General features: G+C 37.0%; 1 protein-coding gene across 2 annotated transcripts; it reads left to right on the plus strand.

Annotated features, from left to right (window-relative positions):
- The first annotated feature begins 5,981 nt into the window (after positions 1-5,981).
- Positions 5,982-17,603, plus strand: LOC126818195 (galactose-1-phosphate uridylyltransferase). Of its 2 annotated transcripts, none has more exons than XM_050545464.2 (9): positions 5,982-6,134; positions 7,121-7,290; positions 7,535-7,610; positions 8,316-8,494; positions 8,649-8,705; positions 9,630-9,752; positions 10,793-10,925; positions 11,637-11,720; positions 12,188-17,603. In XM_050545464.2, exons 1-9 carry the CDS (start codon positions 5,996-5,998, stop codon positions 12,394-12,396), a joined length of 1,170 nt encoding a protein of 389 aa, XP_050401421.2. In that variant the 5' UTR covers positions 5,982-5,995; the 3' UTR covers positions 12,397-17,603. The 2 variants fall into 2 exon arrangements, with proteins under 2 accessions (XP_050401421.2, XP_050401422.1); XM_050545465.2 differs by lacking the exon at positions 5,982-6,134 and adding an exon at positions 6,157-6,326.
- The last annotated feature ends 8,729 nt before the right edge of the window (positions 17,604-26,332 follow it).

Consider the following 26,332-nt stretch of genomic DNA (forward strand, 5'->3'; position numbering starts at 1 on the left):
ACATCGAGAACCGTGTAAATGACATGTTACAAGTAATATCCAACAGGAAAAAATGACGATTAAATTAACATCTGCCGATTTGTGTTGCTGCCATTTTGTATTTTAGTATGATTTTGTCTGGCATATTTATCATTGAACCAAACTGCATTGGTGCAATTTGTTTAAGGTAAAACGTTATCTCTCCCCACCTATATAATACTGCATGAAGTAAATAAAACGTTGTGTAATGCTAAGTAAAGCTATATGCCGCCATGACGCTATGGTTTTTGTGGCGTGATAGTTGTCGTAACTTTCCCTATATAGGGCTTTGGTTACGATAAGGTCGTAGGGAAAAAATGTCGGCATTTTTCAACTCGCGAGTATCGATTTCCTATAGGTTGGTAATACATGTAATTGCACTAAAGCCAACCGTTTCGGAGATTTCGTCGATTTTCTGGTCCACTGGCGGCCATCTTGGAATTATGTTAATTATGCAAATTTTCCCAAGACCGATAATGACCGCTTTTGTTATGGGAGTACTAGAGACCATACCTGAACAGTTCCCAAAGAAATGATTTCTGTTGCAGTTTGTTCTAGCCCCCCCCCCCTCCTATTGTTATCTCTACCCACCTATAAGGACCGCTCTAAAACAACTGGCGAACGTTTGTTTACACCTCACAAAAATCTATGGTATCGTTGTTACTGCTTATTTTGAATATAAAGAAAAGTAATAATTAAATAACATTGTCAAATCTTTTTGTATCTTTAAGATATTTATGTATGTTTTGAATGAATAGATTATTTAAAAATTGCTTAATTTGTCATCACCCCATAATAATGTACTAATATTAATGTTAATATTATTTGGCGTGTGGGTTTACCAAATCGTGGCGCTGTGTCTTGTAATTAAGACATGGGATGTCTAAACTTTGGAACAGCCTGTCAGGGAAACTTAGGGAGGAAATGAATTTAAATGATTTTAAAAATCTTGTATCTATTTGGAGGGGGATTCGTGTTCTTGTTCATTTTGTAAATAAACTCCATGTTTGAGTGAGTGTAGTAAGTATATTATGTGTTTTTTGTTTGCTATGCCCTAGTTGGATTATCTCTGCTTTATGTTCCATGTAGTGATTTGTTTTACATGCTTTGATCTTAATTTTATGCTTACTGCCTTTTCTTCTAAAATTGCTCTTGTGCTGTAAATGTAGTGATTTGTGCATGTTCTATGTTTTGTCTGCATGATCTGTATTATTGATTTAAATTTTTTTTTAAGTCGATTTTAAAAGCTCACTAGAGCTTATGTTCTACTGTTGTTTTTATCGATTATAAATAAACATTACTTGACTTGAGGATTGTTGTTTTAATGGGGTTAAAAGCAAAGATACAATATGGGAGATTAGATAAAGAGCTGGCAGTTCTCACTCTAATAGTTAAAAACTAGATAATGCAAAGGGAATTTGTTGTAAATTTCAGTCACATTGATCCACTCTGAACCGGGATTTTAGTCATTGAATTTTTGGCCTAGCCTCGATCATCATTACTAAAGTCGGTACGATAAAAAAAACATAGTCTCGATTATCCATTTTATGATTAAATCATGAATGAAAGTTGAGCAGCGAATCGTATCATAATCCAATAAATATCGCAGGCTAGCGTTGACACCGAGAGTTGATTATGGTCTAGATAAGTTAATTAATGTCTAATTAATAATATAGATAACATTTCAGGCCCAAAGAAAGAACTGCAATAGGCAGATTTAGCTCTTGCATAATGTATGTTTAATTAACCATTTTTGCGACCAAATATTTAGGGTATTTAAATCATGGTTTAGAGATAATTCTATATCATTTACCGTTTTCCCATTGCAACCTAAATATGTATCATCGGCAAATAATCGTGCTATGTTTGTCAGTGTATCTTGGATGTCATTTATATAGATTAAGAAAAGGATAGGTCCCAAAACGGAACCCTGGGGAATTCTTAACATTAGAGTCGTTTCGTATGATATGTTACTGATACAGCTTGATAACCACTTAAGACACAGGTCATCAATATCGTAGGTTTTTAGTTTATGTATTAGGCCTCTGTGATATACGCGATCAAAGGCTTTAGAGATATCAATGAAAACGTAGCGGGACAATCTGTGGTCCTGAAACGTAGTTACGACACCATTTATTTCAAGAAGTTGATGAACCGTATAGAAGGTTTTTCGACTGAAAGAAAAGAAATGGGGTTTAACGTCCTGCTGTCCTGCTCCGTGCTGGGCTAATGAAGACGGGCATGCGCCATACAGTGTGCTATGAGGAATATTTTTCCCGGACAGCGGCACTACGACCTACTCTTATATCGAATTCCCACTGCCATGGTATCTTTTACTCGCACGCCAATGTGTACACGGGACCTCGGTTTTTCGTCCCATCCGCACGACTGGACAGCCCTCCGTCCTGCATCACTGACAAGTGGGAACCACGCCGGAAACCCTGGATGAACTGTCTCGGCCAATGCAGGGAACGAACAGCCGACCTCCAGGCTTGCGATCCAGGGTCCTACCGTGACTCCCTCGACTGAAAGAAGTTTTATAGATGTTTGAATATTATACGTTCGAGAAGCTTACTAACAGTGCTAAAAAAGAGAAATGGGTGTGTAGTTTGATGGAAAACACATAGGTCGCCGGGGCAGAAAATATTTCCTCGTTGATGGACTTGTTGAAAAGAATAGTCAAGGGAACACATCGAATTAATAGTGTGTTTAAGTTAAATGTGACTAATCCTATTAGCATTAGTTCAGACTAATTGATAGAGGAAATGAACACAGGGTTCTAGAATTAAAATTTGGAAGGCCTTCTCCGGTTTTGTTATGGGCAACAGACCAAATGCAATTGTTTAGCGTTTGTGCTTTATCAAAGTTTGAGTGTGCAAAGCTTCCGTCTACTTTCTGTAGTGAAAGGATATTTTAAATTTATTTCTTTTCAACAACTGGTTCATACAATTTTGAAATTGTTAACTTTGTTGCGTTGATCTTTATATTTCAATGACATTTGGATAACTTACAAGTGAATGAGTATTTCTTTCACATAGCTATATGTCTATATTAAGATCGAATTAACTCAGCGTTTGTTCAAATATCGGTTGTTTATTTCTTCTGCCCGATTTGGTGGGTGACAACAGAGTGTCCTTTTGAATTTATCAATAAAAGTATTTTGCTTGGCATTTATAAATTAATCTATCGTGCTTAAATGTCGCTGAAGTCGAGTAAAATTTGTTTCGAAATAAAATTTTCCATGCGAATATTACTATGAGAGTAGACCATCCCTATTTTTGATCAGCAAATTGCTCTGAATAGTTAATTTGAAATTGACTGTTTTAAGATGAGAGACGTGTAGTGTGACGTCACACTATAAGTTGTGCTTTCTGTATAAGTTAGTGTGGTTATTCTCCACAAATGATTACAAACATGTTCAGCGTTACAAATACTAATGGCGTGACATCATGTCAGCCAGACTCAATATCACATGATTATTAATACATAATGAAATCTGTGAAATAATATCGAAGTAGACTTAGGGCGCATGAGTAAATGCGTTGTACATACAAGTTTCAAGTAATTGTCATCGAGTTCGCGTTGACCGTGTCAGGATATTTGGTTACGTTTTGCAGCTTTTAAAGGTTGTTCATCAATATCAACACGAATTACCTCTTTATGCCCCTCAATAAAAATCTTCTCATTTGCAAACCAAGCATTCTTAATACTAGAATGAGCATTCGTTTTGGTTAGTAATTAAACATTTCTGAAGGTCATTATATGATCAGATATTGAGACACCTGAATGCTTTAATTGTTTCCTGTTTGTGATCTCCTCTAAGAATTCTAACTATAATACCTCGCGGTCTAAGTTTCACCTCTCTATCATTATTAGCCGGCTTAACAATTCCAACGCGATGTGCCGCATCGACAATAATGTCTTCCTGGATGTTTAATTTATCTTTAAAAATCCGTTGGGCAATTTCAACGCAATTTTCCCCAGTATTTTCCTCGACTTCAATACTCGTTCTTCAAATTTATCAAGTTCAAATCGCACTCATTGCCTTCCTTAAATCAACCTCTAATTTGTGCGCAACGGCTACAGTTTTATTCACAATTCCAATAAGAATCTCGTTTTATCTATAGAAAAGGTTCTTCATTACCTTGATTAGTGTTCTCCAACATGTCTATATGTCGTTTCTTTACAACAGGTGAATCTATACGATGTGCTTGATCAGGCCTCACCAGATGGGACGGGGGGTGGGGGGAGTCTATGGGGCCATTGAATATCAAAGTTCAAATTGAAATGGGCAATTATGTATGAATTTTTTATTGTTCCGTTGAAGCTTAAAGTAGCTAAGTCTCTAACTCAATGTCATCAAAAATCTTCGACATTGAAAACACGAATTATTTGTCAATTCAAATCAACATTGGTCTTGTGATCTTACAGGGAAAAGATGGGCTTCTGATATCCAATATTCAAGACAAAATAAACATTTTACCATTGGTACACGAATCGTGTACCATAATGCGTTTCAGCGCCACAAGTCATGTCAAATGGTGACGCTATATTCTTATCTGGAGAGCATGCGCAATAAATACCATTGGTGTAGACTGGAAAACTAGACGCTAAAGATTGCCATTCACATGAGACTTATGGCGTATTTCGAGGAACATAACTGATTAGAAATTACAGTAAAAACAGAAACGATTGAATGTAAATCAGTTTATATACATTCATATTGCATTATTATATACGTTGCGACCCATTTTTGTCAATTTCTAGGTCCCAAATATTTGCGATTTCGCTCCTGTAAATAAGTATGTACAAAAGTTTTCGCTTTATCGCAATCTGCTTAATCAAATCCCCGCTTAAACGCAATTTATCCCGAGAAGAATGTTGCTTTTAACCCTTGGTAACCGATCAATGTTTCAGGTTCTTAATGACTGTATACCGATCGACGACAGAAGACATGACACACATCTCCTTCATTGTATTAAGTTATACTAACTGATTCCTCAAGTCCAAGGGTCCTCTTTCCGTATTCATAATTGGTTCGTGTTGAGAAACTACATGGTGATTCTGCCTTTTTAAAACAATTTACACATTATAATTAAAGATTACTAGACTATTGTTTAAATCCATCCTAGTTTACAATTGTTCATTAGATGCCATTGCGAATATTAGTTCGTCTAAAAAGAGAAAACTATAGAGGAGACATCTTCGTGGCTTACACAATCCGCCATCTTGACTCAATTTGAATAACCCTTCATCTAATTCCAACTGTCAAGGTTTCTTTTGCGTGCACGCCAACGCCTACACGGGACCGACCTCAGTTTTTCGTCCCAACGAACGACAAGAAACCCTTATTTTGCTTAAATAGATCATAGGGCCTGTTAATATTGAGTCAATTAAGTGGTGTGGTTTTTATTCAAGACGTGTAAGGCCATACGCACAAGCGAATTATTGAATTAAGATTATACCATTATACTATAATGTTGTTCCCGAAGGTATCTAGTTTGGGTTAAGTGGACGTTGACCAGAAAAGTAAAAAAATGCAAGATAACCGCAAATCATTTTCGGCGAAAACAAAAGGCATATACCGGTACTCTAAAACCCAACTACGATAAAAATAATGATCTATCTAACTGATCTCTGTGTTGTTACTGTAGCCGGGGAGGGGAAGGGGGGCCGAATGGTTAGCACGCGCGCTGTATCTATCATTGAGTCAACTGGCGGGGTTTCGATTCCCTGGCTGTACGTGACAAGGAGTAGGGACGATCGCCTGTCCAACCTCGTGGGTTTTCTCCGGGTCCTCCGGTTTCCTCCCACTGCTAAAGACCCCTACGCGAAAGCGAATTATTGAAATAAAATGGAACCATGTGTTAGTCCCGAAATGACCTAGTTTGTGTCTAATGGACGTTAAACCCCATTTCTCTCTCTCTCTGTTACTGTAGCCACTTTTCTTAGTCCAAAACCAATCCGCGAATTTTACATGTTGTCTGGTTGTGAATTTTTTTCTGAACTAGGCCCAGATTTTATTAATGTCATACATAACAGCCGATTGATTTGTAAAGAGGGTTTAGTTCCTCGGTGTATTATTTGTTTGTACTATAAAGATCACAGTCGTTTCAGTAAAAAAAATATTTTAACAGTTATTTAACCATCAGGCCTGTTAACAAAGTCTACGACCTCCAAATTCGTCTGTCTTGTGGCGAAAGCCACGTACTAATATTGATGAATGTAAATAGTCATCAGGATACAACAAGGTCTTTATTTTGCTTGTCATAAAATTGTCAGCAAAATGACAACCTTTGATCCAACGGGTAAAGATAAATAATGCTCCCTTACAAGGGCTGTCGTGTCTTATTGTTGGGTTTATTGCTACCAAAAAGAACCGCAAAGAATATCAAGGATACAGACCACAATTGATTTATTTTACCAATACTAAAGCGTTTTCACTGTGTTGTAAATTACTTTTAGGTTTTATTTTAAAAGCAATATAATAACAATGTATGTGGATAGTTTTTGAAATGTGGTTTAACTCCACAAAAGTAACAAACCATGTTAGGGCCATATTTAAAAAAAATAATAACATAAACCGAAAGAATATGTCCCAGGTCTATAATAAGGCGTATCTTTGATATGTAATTTTATTTTTATATCCAAACTTGTTTTCTGCCACATTTGTCCATGGTTAACTTCATGGACCTTATAATACATATATTATATAAGGTCCATGACTAAATGCTTTCCAGCAAAACAAAGCAAACTGATTTTAATCAATAAAACGGATGTTATTGCTGTAATGGCATCTTTTCCTTCGATATAATTAAAGATACTGAACCTGCTCAAATGATATCAAATAGTTCATCAAATTAATAGTTTCGAGAAAATATTGTTAGGCCAATAGAGCACTTTGCTCCATTCTATTAGTAAGTGCAGGAGGACTGTATTACACACAAAACAAAATCGACAAGACAAACCTGCAGACAAGACAAACTACATAGACATTGTAAGAAAATAAACAACAAATATCAAATCAAGTGAATGTTAATTTTTAAATTATTATACAAGAAGGTTTAAATGAATTACCAGTACTCTATTTAATCTCTTTCAGAACATCAGCATATTCGATATAATCCATTAAAAGCTGAATGGGTCTTAGTTTCCCCACATCGTGCCAAAAGACCATGGAAAGGTCAGGTAGAGAAACTACCAGAAGATAATATACCTAGAAAAGACAGTAGTAATCCATTATGCCCTGGTTCCACAAGATCAAATGGAGAGGTCAGACGAAAGATAAATTCATTTAAGTTCCAAACCATTGTGAAATTGAATCCTATTCAAAATTAGCCTCAGATACATTTAATAAATCATGTTAAATTCTGTACTTTATATCCTCCTGGTAACTTATAACATAATAAGAAACAAAATTGAACGACAAAAGATATTTTACATTTTAAAACAGGACGGTAAAATGCTATGTATCATAAAAAGAAAATTTTGATGATGTTAACTATGTTTTATGCAGGTTAATCCAGAATATGAAGGAACATTTGTATTTAAGAATGATTTTGAAGCCTTACTACAAGATGGGCCCCCACCAGGTATAACATGTGATGTAGTATAAATTGACACACACATATAAACACAATTATAATTTGAATATTTTTATATTAACTTAAAGTCTCTGATTGTCATTTGAGGGATTTTTAATCTGTTGAAAATTGCAGTATTGTGAAAGTCAATTCTCGAAATCAGCCCAGAAATGGTTCAATTCCTTCAGTATTTAGAAAGATCTGAGAATTGTCAACATTTCGCATCAATTGAAGACAAAATATATGATATAGTCCACAAGTCATTGCCACCATTAATTTTTCACTGATTCTTCGGAGCCACGGTGGCTAAGTGAGTAAGATGCTGGCTCACTAGCTGGCACCCCTTGTCAGTGGTGCAGGACAGAGGGCCTGACAAGGACAGCTGTCTAGTCGTTCGGATGGGACAGAAAGCTGAGGTCACATGTACACATTGACGTGCACGTAAAAGATCCCTTGGCAGTTGGAATTCGATATAAGAGTAGGCCGTAGAGCCACTGTCAGGGCAAAATTTCCTTTATAGCAAACTGTGTGGTGTATGCCTGTCTTCATTATGACATTAGCCCAGTCGGAGCAGAACAGTAGGACGTTAAAATCTCATTTCATTTCACTGAGCCTTTTATTAATCCGATTGAATCTGATTTATTCAGACAACTTTAATATGTGAGGTGTATTTTCCCCAAAACAAATTATGCACTTCTATTTTGTATATTTTAGAGAAAAGTGACGATCTATTATTTCAAGCTGCACCAGCCTATGGAACATGTAAAGTCATGTGTTTCCATCCCTGGTCAGACATGACGTTACCTATAATGCAAGATAAAGAAGTTAGGGCAGTAGTTGATAAATGGGCAGAAATAAATCAAGAACTTGGCCAAAAATTTCTATGGGTGCAGGTGATTATTTTTAGATCTTAAAAATATTTTTGACTAATTACTGTTCAACAAAACAGATCATTGTTTATAATGCTTTTAGTTTCCAATTAAAAGGAAGGGAGGTAACTCCAGTTAAGGGATTTACATTATAATGTTGATGCATTTTATCTTTTAGCTATTTGAAAACAGAGGTGCTATGATGGGATGTTCTAATCCACATCCTCATTGTCAGGTAAAAGAGATATTTTTTTTGGGAAAAAACCCCCAACTCATCTCGGCTTAATGGGCTTGATTAATAATAACAGTTCTTTGATGTATGATGCTAGAACAACAAGATTTCACAAGTCGTTTTCAAGCAAATATCTAAGGTACAAATGGTGTATTCCCACAAGGGCGACGTTACAGTGCGTGACCAAAATTAATCCTTCCCACGGAGGCGCAGATATGGACTTGTTGGCTTTCGTTTGAAGAGAGGCATGTTGTTATTAGGACCCAATTAACGGTGTTAAAGATTTTATGAATTTATGTTGACTCTGAATTTTATTGACCAATTGACAACTAATGATGAAAATCATCATATCAGCCAAGTATTCAACATAAATCTTAATCACCAAGAGACATAAATTTGCCCAAATCCAAAGCCAGCTCCAGGAATTAAAAAGTAGACACAAAGAAGAGGAATTAACTTTAGTTGAGTATTTAGACAGGGTGTCTTATTTAGGGAAATTAAATTAATTTGTTTTTATTTCTTAAAGTCATATTCCAAACATGTTAAAATGTTAGTTAATTAGTCACATTGGGGATTGTGAAAGTGTAAATTCTTATCATAACAATCTATAACTCCATTGTTACATTTTAATCCATTTTAATCCCTGAAAGCTGGATTCCCACGAAGGCGTCGAAAACGACCTCCTTTAATCCGTTATGGTCAATAACTGCGCCTTCGTGGGAATAAACTGTACAAATGAAGCATTACGTATTTGCTTAAAAATGACTTCTAGTATTATATCATAAATCAATTGTTAAATGCCTCTCGAGGATTATCCTTGGATTGTTGAGATTACTGTTGATATACAGAACTATCACTGTTTAAGATTACTTTTTGTGCCATTGGGATTCACATCCTAAGTATATAATTCAAATTTCAATTGAACAGGTTTGGGCAAGTTCCTTTCTTCCAAATGAGTTAGCAGTTAAAGACAGAACACAGAAAGAATTCTATGATAAATATAAGAAACCAATGTTAGTTGATTATACAGAAAAAGAATTAAGTAAAAAGGTAAGAAGTTTACATAAAGTGTGTCTAATCCTAACATGATGAGTATGAAGGGCTGTGTCAGTTGTTAGTTGCATAATGAACCTGTAGCAAGCAGAGATTTGGTAATGCCCTGGCAAATGCTTTGATTGAATACAAGACTCTACTATATGGTCTAGTACAGAGAAATATGAGAAAGAAAGACATTTTAATTATGTAAAAACCAGCTTGGGGAACACTAGGGCAGATTGTACAACATAGTTAACAGTGCTCAATTCAAATTTAAAAAATCTTAAGTTCAATTTTACTCTATAATTGCCCCCCCCCCCCCCCACCCCCACACTCCCCTTTACCAGATTTAAAGATGGGTTCCCAGAAAAGTATTTATCGGGGGGGGGGGGGTTATTTCCAATAAAAGTATGGCAATTTTGGTATATATGGAAAGTAGAGATATCCAATGTTACTAGAAAAATACTGGATTCCACGAAAAACACTAATGGAGCGTATACAGGACAAAAATGTAAGGGTTCCCCTAATCGACAGCTCGATGATTAGGAATTTCTACACGCGTGATGTCAAAGGTCACACGTGAACATTAAGCGCTTGATGTACAAGTTGATAAACTTTATGAAGAGTTAAACGTACAACACTTTCTGAGATAAAAATGATGGAAAAAGACGCGGGTAGTGGATAATCCTAGAATTTAATTAGTATTTGATATTTGTAGTAAATAGTAAGCGATTAAGACAACATCGTCTTATGTATACAATGAATTCTCCTCTGACTTCCAAGAGAGGTAAGTCACGTGACGTAAACATGACCTGGTTTGATTGAATTTTTATAGCAGGGCATTCCTTCGCAATTACAATGTTTGAGAAGGATTTGAGGCAAAATTATGACAAATTAATTAATTTAAATATGTTTTTAGTCCATATATACCATTAAATCACCCAGTTTGTAAGTGGGAATGTATCTTTAAGGTAAATTAAAGTTAATTAATCAATATTGTGTAGATATTTAGAACAGGTATTCAATATGTTTTGATTTTGGTTTGTTTTTATCAGGAACGTGTTGTTATAGAAAGCAAGCATTGGGTTTGGTTAGTACCCTATTGGGCTGTTTGGCCGTATGAAACTATGTTATTACCAAAGAGGCATGTTTTACGTTTAGAAGATTTAAATGATGAAGAAAGAGATGGTAAGCATTCTTAAAAAGCAGTCACCCAGAATGAATAAAAGAGATTGGAAGAATCTTAGAAACGTTTATCCAAGTTGTGTGTAGCTGTATGATGCTGTGTAATAATTTTTCAAAGAAATACAGACTCTGTTTTTTGGGGGGTTAGCCATAACTTTCTATTCGATATTCTGTCAACACAACTCTGGCAACACAGAGGTGGGTTGTGTGGCCAAACGGTTGCATAACACGTGCGCGTTGGATCAGAAGGTCTGTCATGTGGTATGGTTTCGATTCCCCTTTTGTACGTGACAAGGAGTAGGGAGGGTCACCTGTCCAACTTCGTGTGTTTTCTCCAGGTCCTCTGGTTTACTCCCACTGCTAAAGACCCCTACGTGCAAGAGAATTATTGAACCATATGTTTGTCCCGAAATGACCTAATTTGTGTTGAGTGGAGGTTACACCCCATTTCTCTCTCTGTCCCTCTCTCTGTCTCGCTCTCTCTCTCTCTCTCTCTCTCTCTCTTATATTTCAACATTTTCTCTGAAATTTAAATTTTAAGGATACCCATTTTGGAAAACAAATCCACAAATTTGATTAAATCAATGCTTTTATATTAAACCCACATCATGGAGGTTTCATCATTTTAAGGATAGCCTATATTATTGTGCACAAATATTTATTGGAAATTGAAGTCCTAAACATATTTTTTTTTAATTTAAATTTTTTTCTCAGATTTATGTATAATAATGAAGAAATTATTATCAAAATATGATAATATGTTTGAGATATCTTTTCCGTATTCTATGGGATGGCATGGTAGGTTGTTTTGTTTTTAAACCTATTTCTTTATTCCCAATTTGATTAAAATAAAGCTTCATTCTGAGTGTGTTTTAAATAATTGTATAGATTATGAAGGAGAAGGTAGCATAGCCTGCTTAACCTCGTGGGCTTCACTGACTACTCCGCTTACCTCCCTGCTAAAGACCCTGACCGGAAAGCAAAATATTTAAAAAAAAGTTGTACCATATGTTAGTTTATGTTTAGTGGAGGTTAACTCTCCCTCTCGGGGTGAGGGATGCGGATGGCCGAATGGTTAACGTGTGCGCGCTTTGTATTATAAGATCTGTCATTGTGTCAACTGGCATGGTTTTGATTCCCTGGTTGTAGTTGGCAAGGAGTAGGGTCATCTGTCCAACCTCATAGGTTTTCTATGGTTCCTCTCTCTCTCTCTCTCTCATGACAAAAATCAAAATTATTTATATAAATCTTATTATATTCTTCAGGGGCACCAACTGGTGAGAGGTTAAAGACCAACAATGATCATTGGCAGCTTCATGCTTTGTATTACCCCCCTTTACTGAGGTCAGCGACAGTTAAAAAGTTTATGGTAGGATATGAAATGCTAGCACAATGTCAGCGAGATCTGACAGCCGAACAAGCAGCAGAAAAACTTTGCAATCTTTCTGATGTTCATTATAAAACAAAGAGTTAACAAAGAAACAATTTTAGGAGTACCTGTACATCTGATAAAATATTTTAGGGATGCAGCCTTTTCATTGGTTGAAGGTAAAAATCCCAGTACAAGCCCTAAGCCAATGAAAATGTGTCATTCTTAAAATACTTTAGATTAAGTTTTTTTTCATAAGGTGTCAGGACTCAAACTTTGCTTGAATAGAAGAAACATGTTAACTGTCTGCATAAATAATATGTTGGTATCAGTATTTAGCTAATTGAAGGAATTTTTAAATTTTGGATTGTTCGATGTATAGTGAGAGAGGAATATACTCTTATAAACTTTATGAGATTAGATCTGCCTGTTTGTAATTTTGAATCTGAATATGGAATTGTCTCCTTTACACACTATCTAAGTCAGTTTAGAAAATGTCTATTTTAGAATGATGTTTCAGTTTGTTTTGTTTTTTAAAGCAAATTTTTAGAGTTATAATATATAAATTAAAATATATATATAAGTTTCATATATGAAATATATGAAATTTACGGTTTGGTGATATTTACATCATTGTTGTGACTGTATAAGTATAGATATTTTATATGAGGTCGATCTCATTATAAATGAGTTGTTTATTGACACCTTTACACACTATCTAAGTCAGTTTAGAAAATGTCTATTTTAGAATGATGTTTCAGTTTGTTTTGTTTTTTAAAGCAAATTTTTAGAGTTATAATATATAAATTAAAATATATATATAAGTTTCATATATGAAATATATGAAATTTACGGTTTGGTGATATTTACATCATTGTTGTGACTGTATAAGTATAGATATTTTATATGAGGTCGATCTCATTATAAATGAGTTGTTTATTGACACCAGAAGATAATAAATTATAACTACTTGTTGTGCCATAAGAATCAGTCTTTATTATTTGTTATGTAGAATTTACATCTCCTATATTTAGATAATAATAGAGAAGTTGTATCTTATATACTACTCGCCATCAAAGGCTTTTTATGCATCAATAATAACAATCTTAATGATTTTGGTAAGGGAAGCATAACACTGAAATTTCGGTATTATTTTCCAATCCAAAGCAATCCCCGAAAAAAATAATCGATGCCACTGGGAATACCGAGGACTAATATACCGAATTCGGCAAAATCAAATGAGTACGCCATCGGGTATTTCATATATGATTTTTATACGCCCACATTTTCATGTGGACGTATATGTCTTCGCCCCTGTCCGTCCGGACGTCCGTATGTCTGGACGTCCGTCCGTCCATCCTTCCATCCACAATTGTTTGTGGACTCTCTACAGGTCACAATTCTTATCCGATTTTGACGAAACTTTAAATATAAGTTAATCCCCAAAATATCTCGGCTACTTTCGATATTGGCATGTATCGGATCAAAACTTCATGGATTATGGCCCCTGTTTGTACGAAAAATCACGTTTTTAGCTTGTGGACCCTATAGAGGTCACACTTTTTATCCGATTTTGTTGAAACTTGAAATGTAAGTTTATAACACAAAGATCTCGGTTCCGTTCGATATTCGCGCATATCGGACCGTAACTTCCTGAATTATGGCCCTTGATTGTACGAAAAATCACGTTTTTAGCTTGTGGACCCTATGGAGGTCATAATTTTTATCCGATTTCAAAAATCGTATTATTATATCACCGTTACACCCTAAAGACGTCTGAGTTCGAATTTCGTGAAAATCGGCCCAAAACTGACAGACAAAATGGCCGCCCTTCGTTCTCAAATAGCGTAAAAAATATGGTATATCAAGGCTGTGGACCCTATAGAGGTCACAATTTTTATCCGATTTTGTTGAAACTTAAAATGTAACTTTATAACCCAAAGATCTCGGTTCCTTTCGATATTCACGCATATTGGACCGTAACTGCCTGAATTATGGCCCCTGATTGTACGAAAAATCGCGTTTTTAGCTTGTGGACCCTATAGAGGTCACAATTTTTATCCGATTTAAAAAAAACGTATTATAATATCACCGTTACACCCTAAGGACGGCTGAGTTCGAATTTCGTGAAAATCGGGCCAAAACTGATGGACAAAATGGCCGCCCTTCGTTCTCAAATAGCGTAAAAATATGGTATATCAAGGTTGTGGACCCTATAGAGGTCACAATTTTTATCCGATTTTGTTACAACACGAAATGTAAGTTTATAACCCAAAGATCTCGGTTTCTTTCGATATTCGTGTCCGTAACTTCCTGAATTATGGCCCCTGATTGTACGAAAAATCGCGTTTTTAGCTTGTGGACCCTATAGAGGTCTTAATTTTTATCCGATTTAAAAAATCGTATTATATCACCGTTACACCCTAAGGACGGCTGAGTTCGAATTTCGTGAAAATCGGCCCAGAACTGACAGACAAAATGGCCGCCCTTCATTCTCAAATAGTGTAAAAATATGGTATATCAAGGTTGTGGACCCAATAGAGGTCGCGATGTTTATCCGATTTTGTTGAAACTTGAAATGTAAGTTTATAACCCGAAGATCTCGGTTCCTTACAATATTCGCGCATATCGGACTGTAACTTCCTGAATTATGGCCCCTGATTGTACGAAAAATTGCGTTTTTAGCTATAGAGGTCATAATTTTTATCTGATTTTAAAAAAACGTATTATTATATCACTGTTACACACTAAGGACGGCTGAGTTCGAATTTCGTGAAAATCGGCCCAAAACTGACAGACAAAATGGCCTCCCTTCGTTCTCAAATAGCCTAAAAATATGGTATATCAAGGTTGTGGACCCTAATTTTTATCTGATTTTGTTGAAACTTGAAATGTAAGTTTATAACGCAAAGATCTCAGTTCCTTTCGAAATTTGCCCATATCGAATTGTAATTTCCTGAATTATGGCCCTTGATTGTAGGAAAAATCACTTTCTTTTTAGCTTGTTCTCTATCCATCTCTCGAAAATGTTGACGTATCCTGCCTGGCAGCCGCTGGTTAGAATTAATGTTTGAGAATTGAGAAAAGGATTCCAGTGTGTGTTACCCACGGTTCTTAATCCATTTTGAAATGAACCGGCCAGAATTGGGTCAAATGCGGTCCCGTAGGAAATGGGTTAATTATAAGCTTCCATTCCCTTTAATATAATTAGACTTCAACAAAAATAATTGTTGGTAATTTGTTATGGAGATCATGTATTTTAATGTATGTGATTACCACAAAAATAACGACATATTTAATTCACGTACCAGCTTGAAGTTCACGTCAGTAATATTCCAGAATAAATTACTGTCATCGTTTATTGGATGAAACGTTCGCGTTTCATAAGTTGATGATCTAAAATATTAGCATTTTTCTACTATTGCCAGTATCAGAATATGCCGTTACCTGATAAAACGAAAAATCACGTTTTTAGCCCGTGGACACTCTAGAGGTCACAATTTTGATCCGATTATGATGAAATGTATGTTTATAACCTACAAATCTTAGTTCCCTTCAACATTCGCACAAATCGAATTGTAAATTCCTGGATTATGGCCCCAGATTGTACGAAAAATCGTGTTTTTAACTTGTCGGTGAAGTGTCAAAAGGGTTATCTCGGTAAATTAGTCAAATACACTTTTTTGCATTTTTAAACTCTCCCAATTAATATGCACATTTCTGTCTAAGCTGTGTGTCTCTACGCCAATTAGAACTGTTATGGGTATCATGTGTCCAAATGTTGTATCTTGGTTTGTGGAAATTTTGAAATGCAAAAGGTTCTATTTCTTAATCTTTAGAAATTCTTAGATACACCCTTTTGACACTTCACCGACGTTGTGGTCCCTCCAGAGGTCACAATTTTTATCCGATTAAAAAAAAACAACAAAAAACCCCGTTAAAATATATCACCGTTACATCCTAAAGATTGATAGTTCGAATTTCGTAAAAATCGGACCGAAACTGCAGGACAAAATGGCCGCTCCTCGCACGGAAATAGTGTAAAAGAATGGTATATCAAGGTTGTGGCCCCTTTAGATTTTCATGAAACTTTAAATTTAATTTTATATCACAAGATCTAGATTCCTTTCAATAATGCGGTATATCGGAACGTAATGTCCTGGATTGTGGCCCCTGATTGTTCGAAAATTCACGTTTTTAGCTTGTAGACCATGTGTATTAAATTTTAAAAACCGTTACAACTCAAAGAAGGGTGAGTTCGAATTTCGTAAAATTCCGACCGAAAATGCCAGACAAAATGGCCGCACCTTGTGTAAAAGTACGTAATACCAAGGTTGTTGACAATCTAGAAATCACAAATTTTTATCCGATTTTGATGAAACTTGAAATGTATGTGTATAACATAAGGATCTCGGTTCATTTCGATATTCGTGCATATCAAAAATCATGTCTTTTAGCTTGTGAATCCTTTAGACGTCACAATTTTTATCCGCTTTAAAAAGAAAACAAAAACAAACAAAAACGTTTGAACATATCACCGTTAGACCCTAATGATGGATGAGTTCGAATTTCGTAAAAATCGGACCGAAACTGTCCGAAAAAAATTGCTGTTACTTGTTCGCAAATAATTTAAAAGTATGTAGGCTAATACCAAGGTTGTGGCACCTCGGGAAGTCACAATTTTGATCTGATCTTGATGAAATTTGAAATATATGTTTATATCCAAAAGATAACAGTGCCTTTCGATATTCGTGCATACCGAATCGTATCTTCTTGGATTATGGCCCCGGAAATCGCATTTCTTTTTAACTTGTTATCTGCCCATCTATTGCAAAATGTTAAATGACAACCGCTGGTTTAAACACTTGAAGGAAATGTGTTAGGAACGATCACTTCAGAGGCAGTGCACGCATCATTTGCGTACGGACATTCTGATTTAGAAAAATGAGATGAAGAATCCCATTGATTTTAGATCATTAATTTTGCTTTTAGTCTAGAGGCTAAAGTTAGTATCCCATTGATTTGAAGAAGTCTAACATATCTCTATTCCGATAATGACTTCTTGGATTGTTGCCCATAATAAATTTTAGTGTTTTGTACAAAAGATTCGAAATATGATCTTTTTGTACTACTGCTATCCTCTCTGTTAAACTTGAGCCTCTAATATTATTTCATATGAAGAGTGATTTTTTCGGATGAGATTTGGTGCGTGAATTCTTGTAAAGGGCTCTTTACATGCATAGATACGGCAACAAAATATAATTTGTGTGGAATCTCTATTTATTTAATGTAAATAAATTGATATCAAACATTTTCTGTTTGTGTGACTCTTTGACTGGACTGTTTTCAAACTGTTTTTTTTTTATTTATAGATAGGAATAACAACACACCGTTCCCATATCTGTTCCTACCCACAAACGGCCTTTATGATCAATATTTAAGGCTACGGGTGATCCGATATCTTGAAAATGCTCTCTGTTCAGTAAGTTAACGAGAAATACACCGTCGTCTGTGATCAGCTGAACATTATTTCTGTTGCCGTCTGCTACGAGAACATAACCCTGAGAATCAAAAATGGCGGCTCTAGGAGAAAGATGACCATCATGTCCTAGATATTCGTTGATGATATCACCATTTTGATTCAGAAACTGAACACGGGAACGGTTTACATCGCAAACGCATATGTCACCCCTGGGGCTTGTTGTTAGACAAGAAATGGAAGCTGTTGATACTCCAGAACTTACGGATAGATTTAGGTGGTATTTCATCTTTCCATCACCACCATACAATACAATTTTTTGAGCATCTCCTCTAGTTCCAGCGAGAGTAACATACACTCTCTGTGAATCATTTGTCGTAGCCATGTGAGAAACGGTATCTGCTGCAGAGGCGAAATTGTGCCAAATATCCTTGTACAATAGCTTTATATTTTTGCCTCTACTGAAGGCTACCAGAAGCTTGCCGCCAGGTCCAGTAGCTATGGTGGTTATATCCGAGGTTGAAGTAAGCTGTACATTTGTTCGCTTGAAGCCGTCCATACCTACGCGCACCAGTGACCTGGACGTGGCTACCCAGATAATACCATCCGCTTCCACAATGCCTCTTATAGATGGTCGGCTACTCCTTGCCTCAAAAATGTTGAAGATGCATTCTCGCCTCAATATTATGTCATGGATAGCACCTATTGACGAACCCGCTGCAGGTGATTTGATTACTGCCAATGAAATGTCCCCTATCATATTATCCGCACTGGTCTTGTTATACTTTGGATTTCTGGAAATAAAGAACTCAGCCATACCAAGTTGTTGAGCACTTTCAAAGTCAAACAAATGCTGGTATAAGTTTTCCTTCAAACTGTCTTTACTCAGAAGTAACTCGATGTTGGTTGCACTGAGAATGCTCTTCTCTGAATTGCGAATGACAGTGTCGGCTGCTTCAATCTTATTCTCTAAATCATTAGCAAACATGTCTATACGGGCGTATTCTGCATCTTGAATTTTGGATAATCGTTGATTTAGCTCACTATAGGAGTTGTTTAGACGTGTGGACATTTCTTGGTAAATGTGCCGCATCAAGTCCGACATTTCTCCAAACTTGGCGTCAATGTTTGCTTTGTACTCACTAACCGCTTCACGATCCTGCGAAACATTTAGTTTTCGTAGTTTGATGTCGCCAACAACCTTGACTAAATCTTGGCGAATATCTTCAGCAGCATCATCGATGTCAGTGGTGATATGGTTCTTGTGATTTGTCAACAGACAATCTCGACAAATGGTCGTCAGACAATTATTGCAATAAAACTTCAAAGGCTCACCCCGATGTTTCCGACAAACAATTGGATATGTTCGTTCTTTGGTTGCTCGCAGAGAATAGGTACGTTGCCTCAACTGAATAACTTCAGAGTCTTCTAATTCCTTGAAATCGACCAGTGGTATGATTTTGTGATCGGAAGTGACTTTCAGTTTTATGTGTCTAACAATGCAACCATCACATAGGTATTCGTTACACTGCTCACACCTTCCTTCAGCACGCTCTCCGATCTCACACAGACCACACATTAAAGTTTTAGTTCTTTCGTCATCCGTAGCGTTACGACTTCTATTTTTGTGATGACTTAAAAGGTCATCAGATTGATCACAAGTAAAAGACCCAACGGAGTTTAACTGCCTAGCCATTGTTGTTAAATGAAATTGTAAGAGGTTATCAGATAAAAATGAAGGGCTATTAAGATATCAGTTTAAATATATCATCGTTATTGTATTACCACCTGTATATATCATGAGGTGTTATGTTCATATTACTTATCATAATAAGATATGAAAGGAGTGTTGTGATAAAGTTTTTAACATCATCAATCAGTTAATGCAATATCCCATCGGGGGCAACACTATGGAAGCGTATAGGGGTCAGTAGCGCGATAGATACCGCAATATAAAACATACATTATGCAAGAGCTAAATCTGTCTATTGCGTTATATGTCGTTATTTCGTTTTAAATATGCACGTTTTTGCGTTAAGATATTGCTATTCTCAAGCTTTGTCGACATCCATTTCGCCGTAGTATATATATCGACATGTTCGCAAAATATCGCCATACGCTATGTCGACGTGTGCATTTAAAACGAAATGACGATATACAACATAGGGAGTTATTCAATTAACTCTGCTAATATTTCTTTTCAAAGATAAAATCATCAGACGAATCACAATATGTTCAGATATTACCAACATTCTAATCCGACGCCCTTGTCAGTTTTAATTCGATATAAAGTAGGCCATAGTGCCGCTGCCCGGTCAAAATTTGCCTCATAGCCCAGAACAGTAGGACGTTAAAACCAATTTCATTCCATTTCATTTCTAATCCGACGTGCGTTGTGTGTGTGAGTGTGTGTTTGCATATAGTTACTTGTCAGCACACCAACCATGTGGGGACCCTTTTCATTGTGAGGACCTGCGTACAAATGGTGTTAATGTAACATGTCACCTCTTTTTTGTTTAATAATAATGTTCATCAACTAATACATATGTTTGTATTTATAAACGTCCGCTTGGAGATGGGTATACCACTCGCTATGATAGTTACAAAATAGATAATGAAAAGGGGGTATGCTGAAAATTTCAGTCAAATTACTTCACTATGAACCGAGAAATCTTAGTTACAATAACAATAGCCTCAATTGTCATTGCTGCCGTTACGATAATAAACAAAATCTCGATTGTCGATTTTACAGTAAATCATCAACGGCCGTTGAATCGCAAGTTTAAATCTGTTGAAATTCTAGACTTAACGATAGCATCGAGAATGGATTATGGTCATGGTATGGCAATTAATGATTTGTATTACATTAAAAATTAAGTCACAAAGAAAGGCCTGCAAATGGGCAGATTATTTTAATTAATTTAATAATGTTACGGTTGATTTCGCCTCACCACTATAGCGTACTGGTTCCATGAATTTGGAGAAATGTTTTTGAAAATGTTTTGCAAGATTTGTATTTGATGATTCGTTTGGAAATTTGTTGTTCGAGATTTACTTGGTACTGCCTTCCACCCATTTTATTTATATATTTGATTGTCTCATAAAAAAAATCGTTAAACAGATTCCAAATATAACTTTCTAAAGTATAAAAATATTTGCTATGAGATGTCTGTAGCAATAGTTTGACGGTTTTGAGCTCAGTTGTTCTTACGAAGTGGAGATAAGATGAAAATTGTGGGATTAAATCTAGGATTCGTAGGTGTGATTAACCCGCTTATAACCAATTATCTCTGACCAGAAAGGAAGAAAACGAGTTTTAAGGAATAATTAATACTCTTGTATCAAATACAAATAAGTGATGTATTTTATATGTAACAGGTATAAGAAAGGGTTGCACAGTGCAGTAACGCACACGTGTGTGTCATGAAGAATAGATAAGAAGGGCATTCACCTGGAGGAGGTGGGCGCGGTGGGGTGGGGGTCTAATGCAACGCCTGTCTTTTAAATCGTAAAGTCTGCCATTGAGTCAAGTAGCCTGGAATTGAACGCACACTTGTACGTGACAAAGAATAGGTTCGCGTGCGTAACTTTGTGGGTCTTCTCCGGATCAAAACGATTTCCTACCACTGTTAACGACTTCTACGATCAAGACATTTATTAAAATAAAATTGTACTCTATGTTAGTCCCGAAATGACCTGGTCTGAGTGGAGTAGACGTTAAGCCATCTCACTCTCTCTTTGGGGATCACGTGGCTAAGTGGGTAAGACGCTGGCTCGCTAGCCTGGAAGTCGGGTGTTCGATCCCGGCGTGGTTTCTCCTTGTCAGTGATGCAGGACGGAGGGCCTGGCAAGGACAGCTGTCTAGTCCTTCGGATGAGACGAAAAACCGAGGTGCCGTGTATACATTGGAATGCACGTAAAAGATCCCTTGGCAGTTGGAATTCGATATAAGAGTAAGCGATAGTGCCGCTGTCCGGGGCAAAATTTCCCTCATAGCACACTGTATGGCGTATGTCCGTCTTCATTAGCCCAGCATAGGAGCAGAACAGTAGGACGTTAAACCTCATTTCATTTCATTTCATTTCATTTCTCACTCTCTCTCTCTCCCCCCTCTCTCTCTGATGATAACTGTAGTTACCCCCCTTACATCATTGTGTAACCTAGGATCACGACACACGGCATTCTGAGAGATAATATTGAAAACCATGGTTTGTCAGTTTTTCTAACAGTTATTACTTTCTCTCGTCCACAAAGTATAACAAATTTATTTAAAAATTTCTTAAACTTTAGGTCATATTATATTGATATCAAAATTTGCAAAGGTACTCTCCCAATCGCGTTCTTTGATAAGGGCATTTAGTCTACTATAATCACCTTCTATATATACAAACATTTCTGGGAGTTGAGATATGAAAATCAAGCAATGCATAAACATCCTATTGATCTGATAGGCCAGGAGTGACATCAGTCAGAGGCGGATTCAAGGGGGGGGGGGCGCCTCCCTAATTTTCGACAGTGCCCTTTTTTACTGCTGAAAGTGCCTTTTTTCAGACCCAAATATGTTCGTTCCCAACCCGTTGCAGGGATCCCAAATGACTCAAACCATCGATTCAAACACATCAGTCTGGTCTAATTAATGCTTCCACTTTCAAACGAATTCTTGTTGTTTAGCTGACGGTGCCCTAATCCTATAGAGTGACTTAGACAGACATCTTGTGGAATCGGCGGCGTATACACTCATGTCCATCACCGACGCGCATGAGTGCAACTTGATGTAGTATTGTTTCATGTGTGGGCAGTACAAAGTACAAGTTACAAGGCTTAAATAGTGAAGTGGCTGGGGAATAGATCGTCTTTTTTCCCATCATAATGCCTCGCTCGCCCTTGACAATTTTCGAGCCGCATGTTCAACTGGCTTTTTTGCTCGATTTTAAGGCTCTTTTTCAACGATTTCCGAACGTTTACTTAGACGAAAATATCAGCCAAATAGACCTTGGAATGGCTACAGATGCAAGGGAATGACGGATAATTTTCTTGGGGGAACCCCCCTCCCCCCCCCCCGCAAAAAAAAAAGAAATCCCCTCGCAGCGGCGTGCCCCGTCTCCCGGTCAGTGCCCTCATTTTGCGGCGCCCCCCTTTTCAAAATTCCTAGATCCGCCCCTGTCAGTTGTTTCACTGGCACTAATCTGGAGTTCATCATTAACTAGGATAATATCTAAATAAGGTAGACGATGTTAAAGTAATGCGTCTCGGTTCATTAATTATATTCATAAGATTAATCTCCAAGAATTACGACATTAAGTGTAGTTTGATATGCAAGTTCAATGGACCTTTCAAAAAATGACCAAAATTCTTTTGGCCGGGTTCGCGGTCTGTAAAAATACAGCAACAAGTAATAAGGTATTTGGAAATTTACATTCGACCCAAACGCTCTAAATGTCAGTGACCTCAAGATCATTGCGCCTTTTATAATAGATGTTTGAATTAATATATACTCTTCACAAAAAGTAGGGGATATTGAAATGCAAATACATTTGCAGGTTGTGATATGATAAATAGTCATGGACACTTGACATGTTTTGAGAGTATGCTCACAGATGAAAAACTTATCGCCCCAACAGAACCACTGAGCTGTACGTACGACACGCAATAGCGCCATTACACGTGGGAGGGGTTCATTGTCAAATTTGACTGCCGCGTGCTGGTTTATCCTATCCATGCTTGCTTTCCTATCGGCTCTTGCATAAGATTTGCTGTTTAGCGTATCTTTGCTTTAGTGTGTTACGTTTAATTTGCAATGAGACGTCTTCAACGTGATGAAGGTCTACGTGCTATTGGCATGCTTCAAATGGGTTCTACACAGCGAGCAGTAGCCAACATGCTTAATGTGTCAGAGTCTGTGATGAGCAGACTGTGGAACCGGTACCAACAAACACACAATGCTGATGATAGACCTCCTTCAGGTCGTCCTAGAGCCACTACACAAGCCCAGGATCGATATATTCTCACACAGGTTCTGCGAAATCGATGACAAACGGCCAATCAGCTTTCTGTAAACTTGTACCAAGTTACAGGAATTAGAGGTACACTACAAACGATTAGAAATCGGCTACATGCAGCCCATTTGCATGCGCGACAACCGCGTGGTGTGCCTCCATTAACTCGCCAGCACATGGCAAACAAGGGTAAATGTTGTAGGCAGCGTAGAAATTGGGGTAATCGTCGATGGGCGCGTGTAATGTTCTCAGATGAGTCCAGATCTACTCTGGATTTCACCGATAGGCGTGCTCGCGTTTGGAGGCGTGTAAATGAGCTTCGGATCATGCTAACGTTAATGTCAGACAGCATGACAGATTCTGGCGTGGGTCTGTTATGGTGTGGGGAGGAATCACCATGACTAGCAGAACGGACTTACATATTGTTCAAGGAAGGGTCACTGATGTGTACTACCGTGACCACACCCTGGCTCCGATAGCTCTGCCCTTTGCTCAACGTGCAGGTCGACGATTCATCTTTCAAGGTGGTAATGCTGGTGTCGTGAATGACTACCTCCAGTGTCACCATATTGTCCATATGCCTTGGTCAGCCATGAATCCTGACTTTTCCAATATAGAGCATGTCTGGGACATGATCGGGAGACGTGTTCGTCGACGTCAACGTCAACCGACAACACTGCAAGAATTGGCCGTGGCACTGCAAGAGGAGTAGGTCAGATTGCCCCAAATCGTGATTGGACGGTTGATTAGGAGCATTCCACGGCGAATTGCTGAATGTCTGAGGATTGGTGGAGCAATTACTCGTTATTAAGACAAAAATCAAAAACGTCCATTTTCACTTTTGACAGCGTATCTCTTTGCGAGTGAAATGGGGCCGTCAGATAAGCCGCCCATATGAACTGTTTATGTTCACGTGTAAGCAATTGGCCTGTTATTAACATACACTGGTTACCTCTAATAAAAACAGCAGTGCATTTCCGGAGTTTTGTATTGTTTCTGAATATCCCCTACTTTTTTTGAAAAGTATATAATAACAAACCGCCACCGTATGATGTTCGATCTTTTTGATATGGAGGATGGTATCCGTTCCACAGTAAAGATAAATCTATCACATTGTTATCCAGATGAGTCTCCGTGAAACAACATATATTGTATTTATTGACATCAACATATATTGTGTTAAGTTTGTGTCTTATGCTACGTGCATGTAAGTGAAAGAGTGATACTAGGTTTCTATCCAGAGGTTTGGTGGCCCGGGATTTGTATGAACATCTGATCTTAGGAGCAATATGGATATAACAATATATGGTAGAATTAAATTTCGAAGTTCACATATTATTTTCGATAATCTGAGACTGTGCTTCACTGTAGAGTAAATGTTATCTATTATGGTAGCGATGATATTGGAATGATAGCTTCAGCTGGTCTGAAAAATCATCAAATGTTTTGGTGTTAAACGTTCAGTAGTTATTTTTGGTGGAGTAAAGAAAAATTTCCGTTGCTTTCCCAAAGTCAGACCACGCCCAATATCTCCTCACGGGGCTAATAATATGGCCATCAGTTACCACTGTAACCCAAGTACCATTTAATCTCGTGTATCTAGCACTAATTTCTTTCACATTTGTTTAATATCAAATCTTTGTTTAAAAATTCATATAAAAAAATGTTTGAAATATCAAAAAATCATTTAATTTTTACTTGTGACCAGGTTAAAGCTGACCATTCAATTTTGATAATGAATGTCCAATTTACAAGCGTTTAATTTCTCGATCACTGTTAAAATATAAACAACACAATTAATTATTGATGTAATCTGGTTAATTTTTGAACAGTGGTCAGGAAATTAAACACTTGTAAATTGGACGCTCATTATCAAAATTAATCATTAAGCTTTAAACTGGACATGATTACAAATTAGATGGTCTTGGTGATTTTGAATGATTTTTACGAATTTTTAAACAAAGATTTAGTGCTGTATACACAAGGTTAAACGGTACCCGGGTTACAGTGTACATGGCTGAAACTTAACAGAAACAAAGATCTATACTTGGAAAATATAATTTTCAAAATTCTAACCCAAAATTTGGGGGCTTTCCCCAAGTCAGATCGCTCTAAAGTCTGCCCGACCACGCCCTAAGAATGGTGTATTCTGCATTCTGAGTCTTAGCTAATCTTTGATTTAGCTCACTATAGGAGTGGCTTAGACGTGTTGTCATTTTGTGGTAGATGTGCCGCAACAAACCCGACATTTGTCCAAACTTTGCGTCAATGTTTGCTTTGTACCCACTAACCGTTTCAAGATCCTGCTAAACATTTAGTTTTCGTAGTTTAATGTCGCCCTCAACCTTGACTAAATCTTGCCGAATATCTTCAGCAGCATCCTCTATGTCAGTGGTGATATAGTTCCTGTGATTTGTCAACAGACAATCTCGACAAATGGTCGTCAGGCAATTATTGCAAGAAAAATTCAAAGGCTCACCCCGATTGGATCTGTCCGTTCTTTGGTTGCTCGGGGGTGGGGTGGGGGTGGGTGGGGTGGGTGGGTGAGTTAGCCCGTGCGCGCTGT

This window comes from Patella vulgata, chromosome 4 (genome assembly GCF_932274485.2).
Source record: "Patella vulgata chromosome 4, xgPatVulg1.2, whole genome shotgun sequence".
Lineage (NCBI taxonomy): Eukaryota > Metazoa > Mollusca > Gastropoda > Patellidae > Patella > Patella vulgata.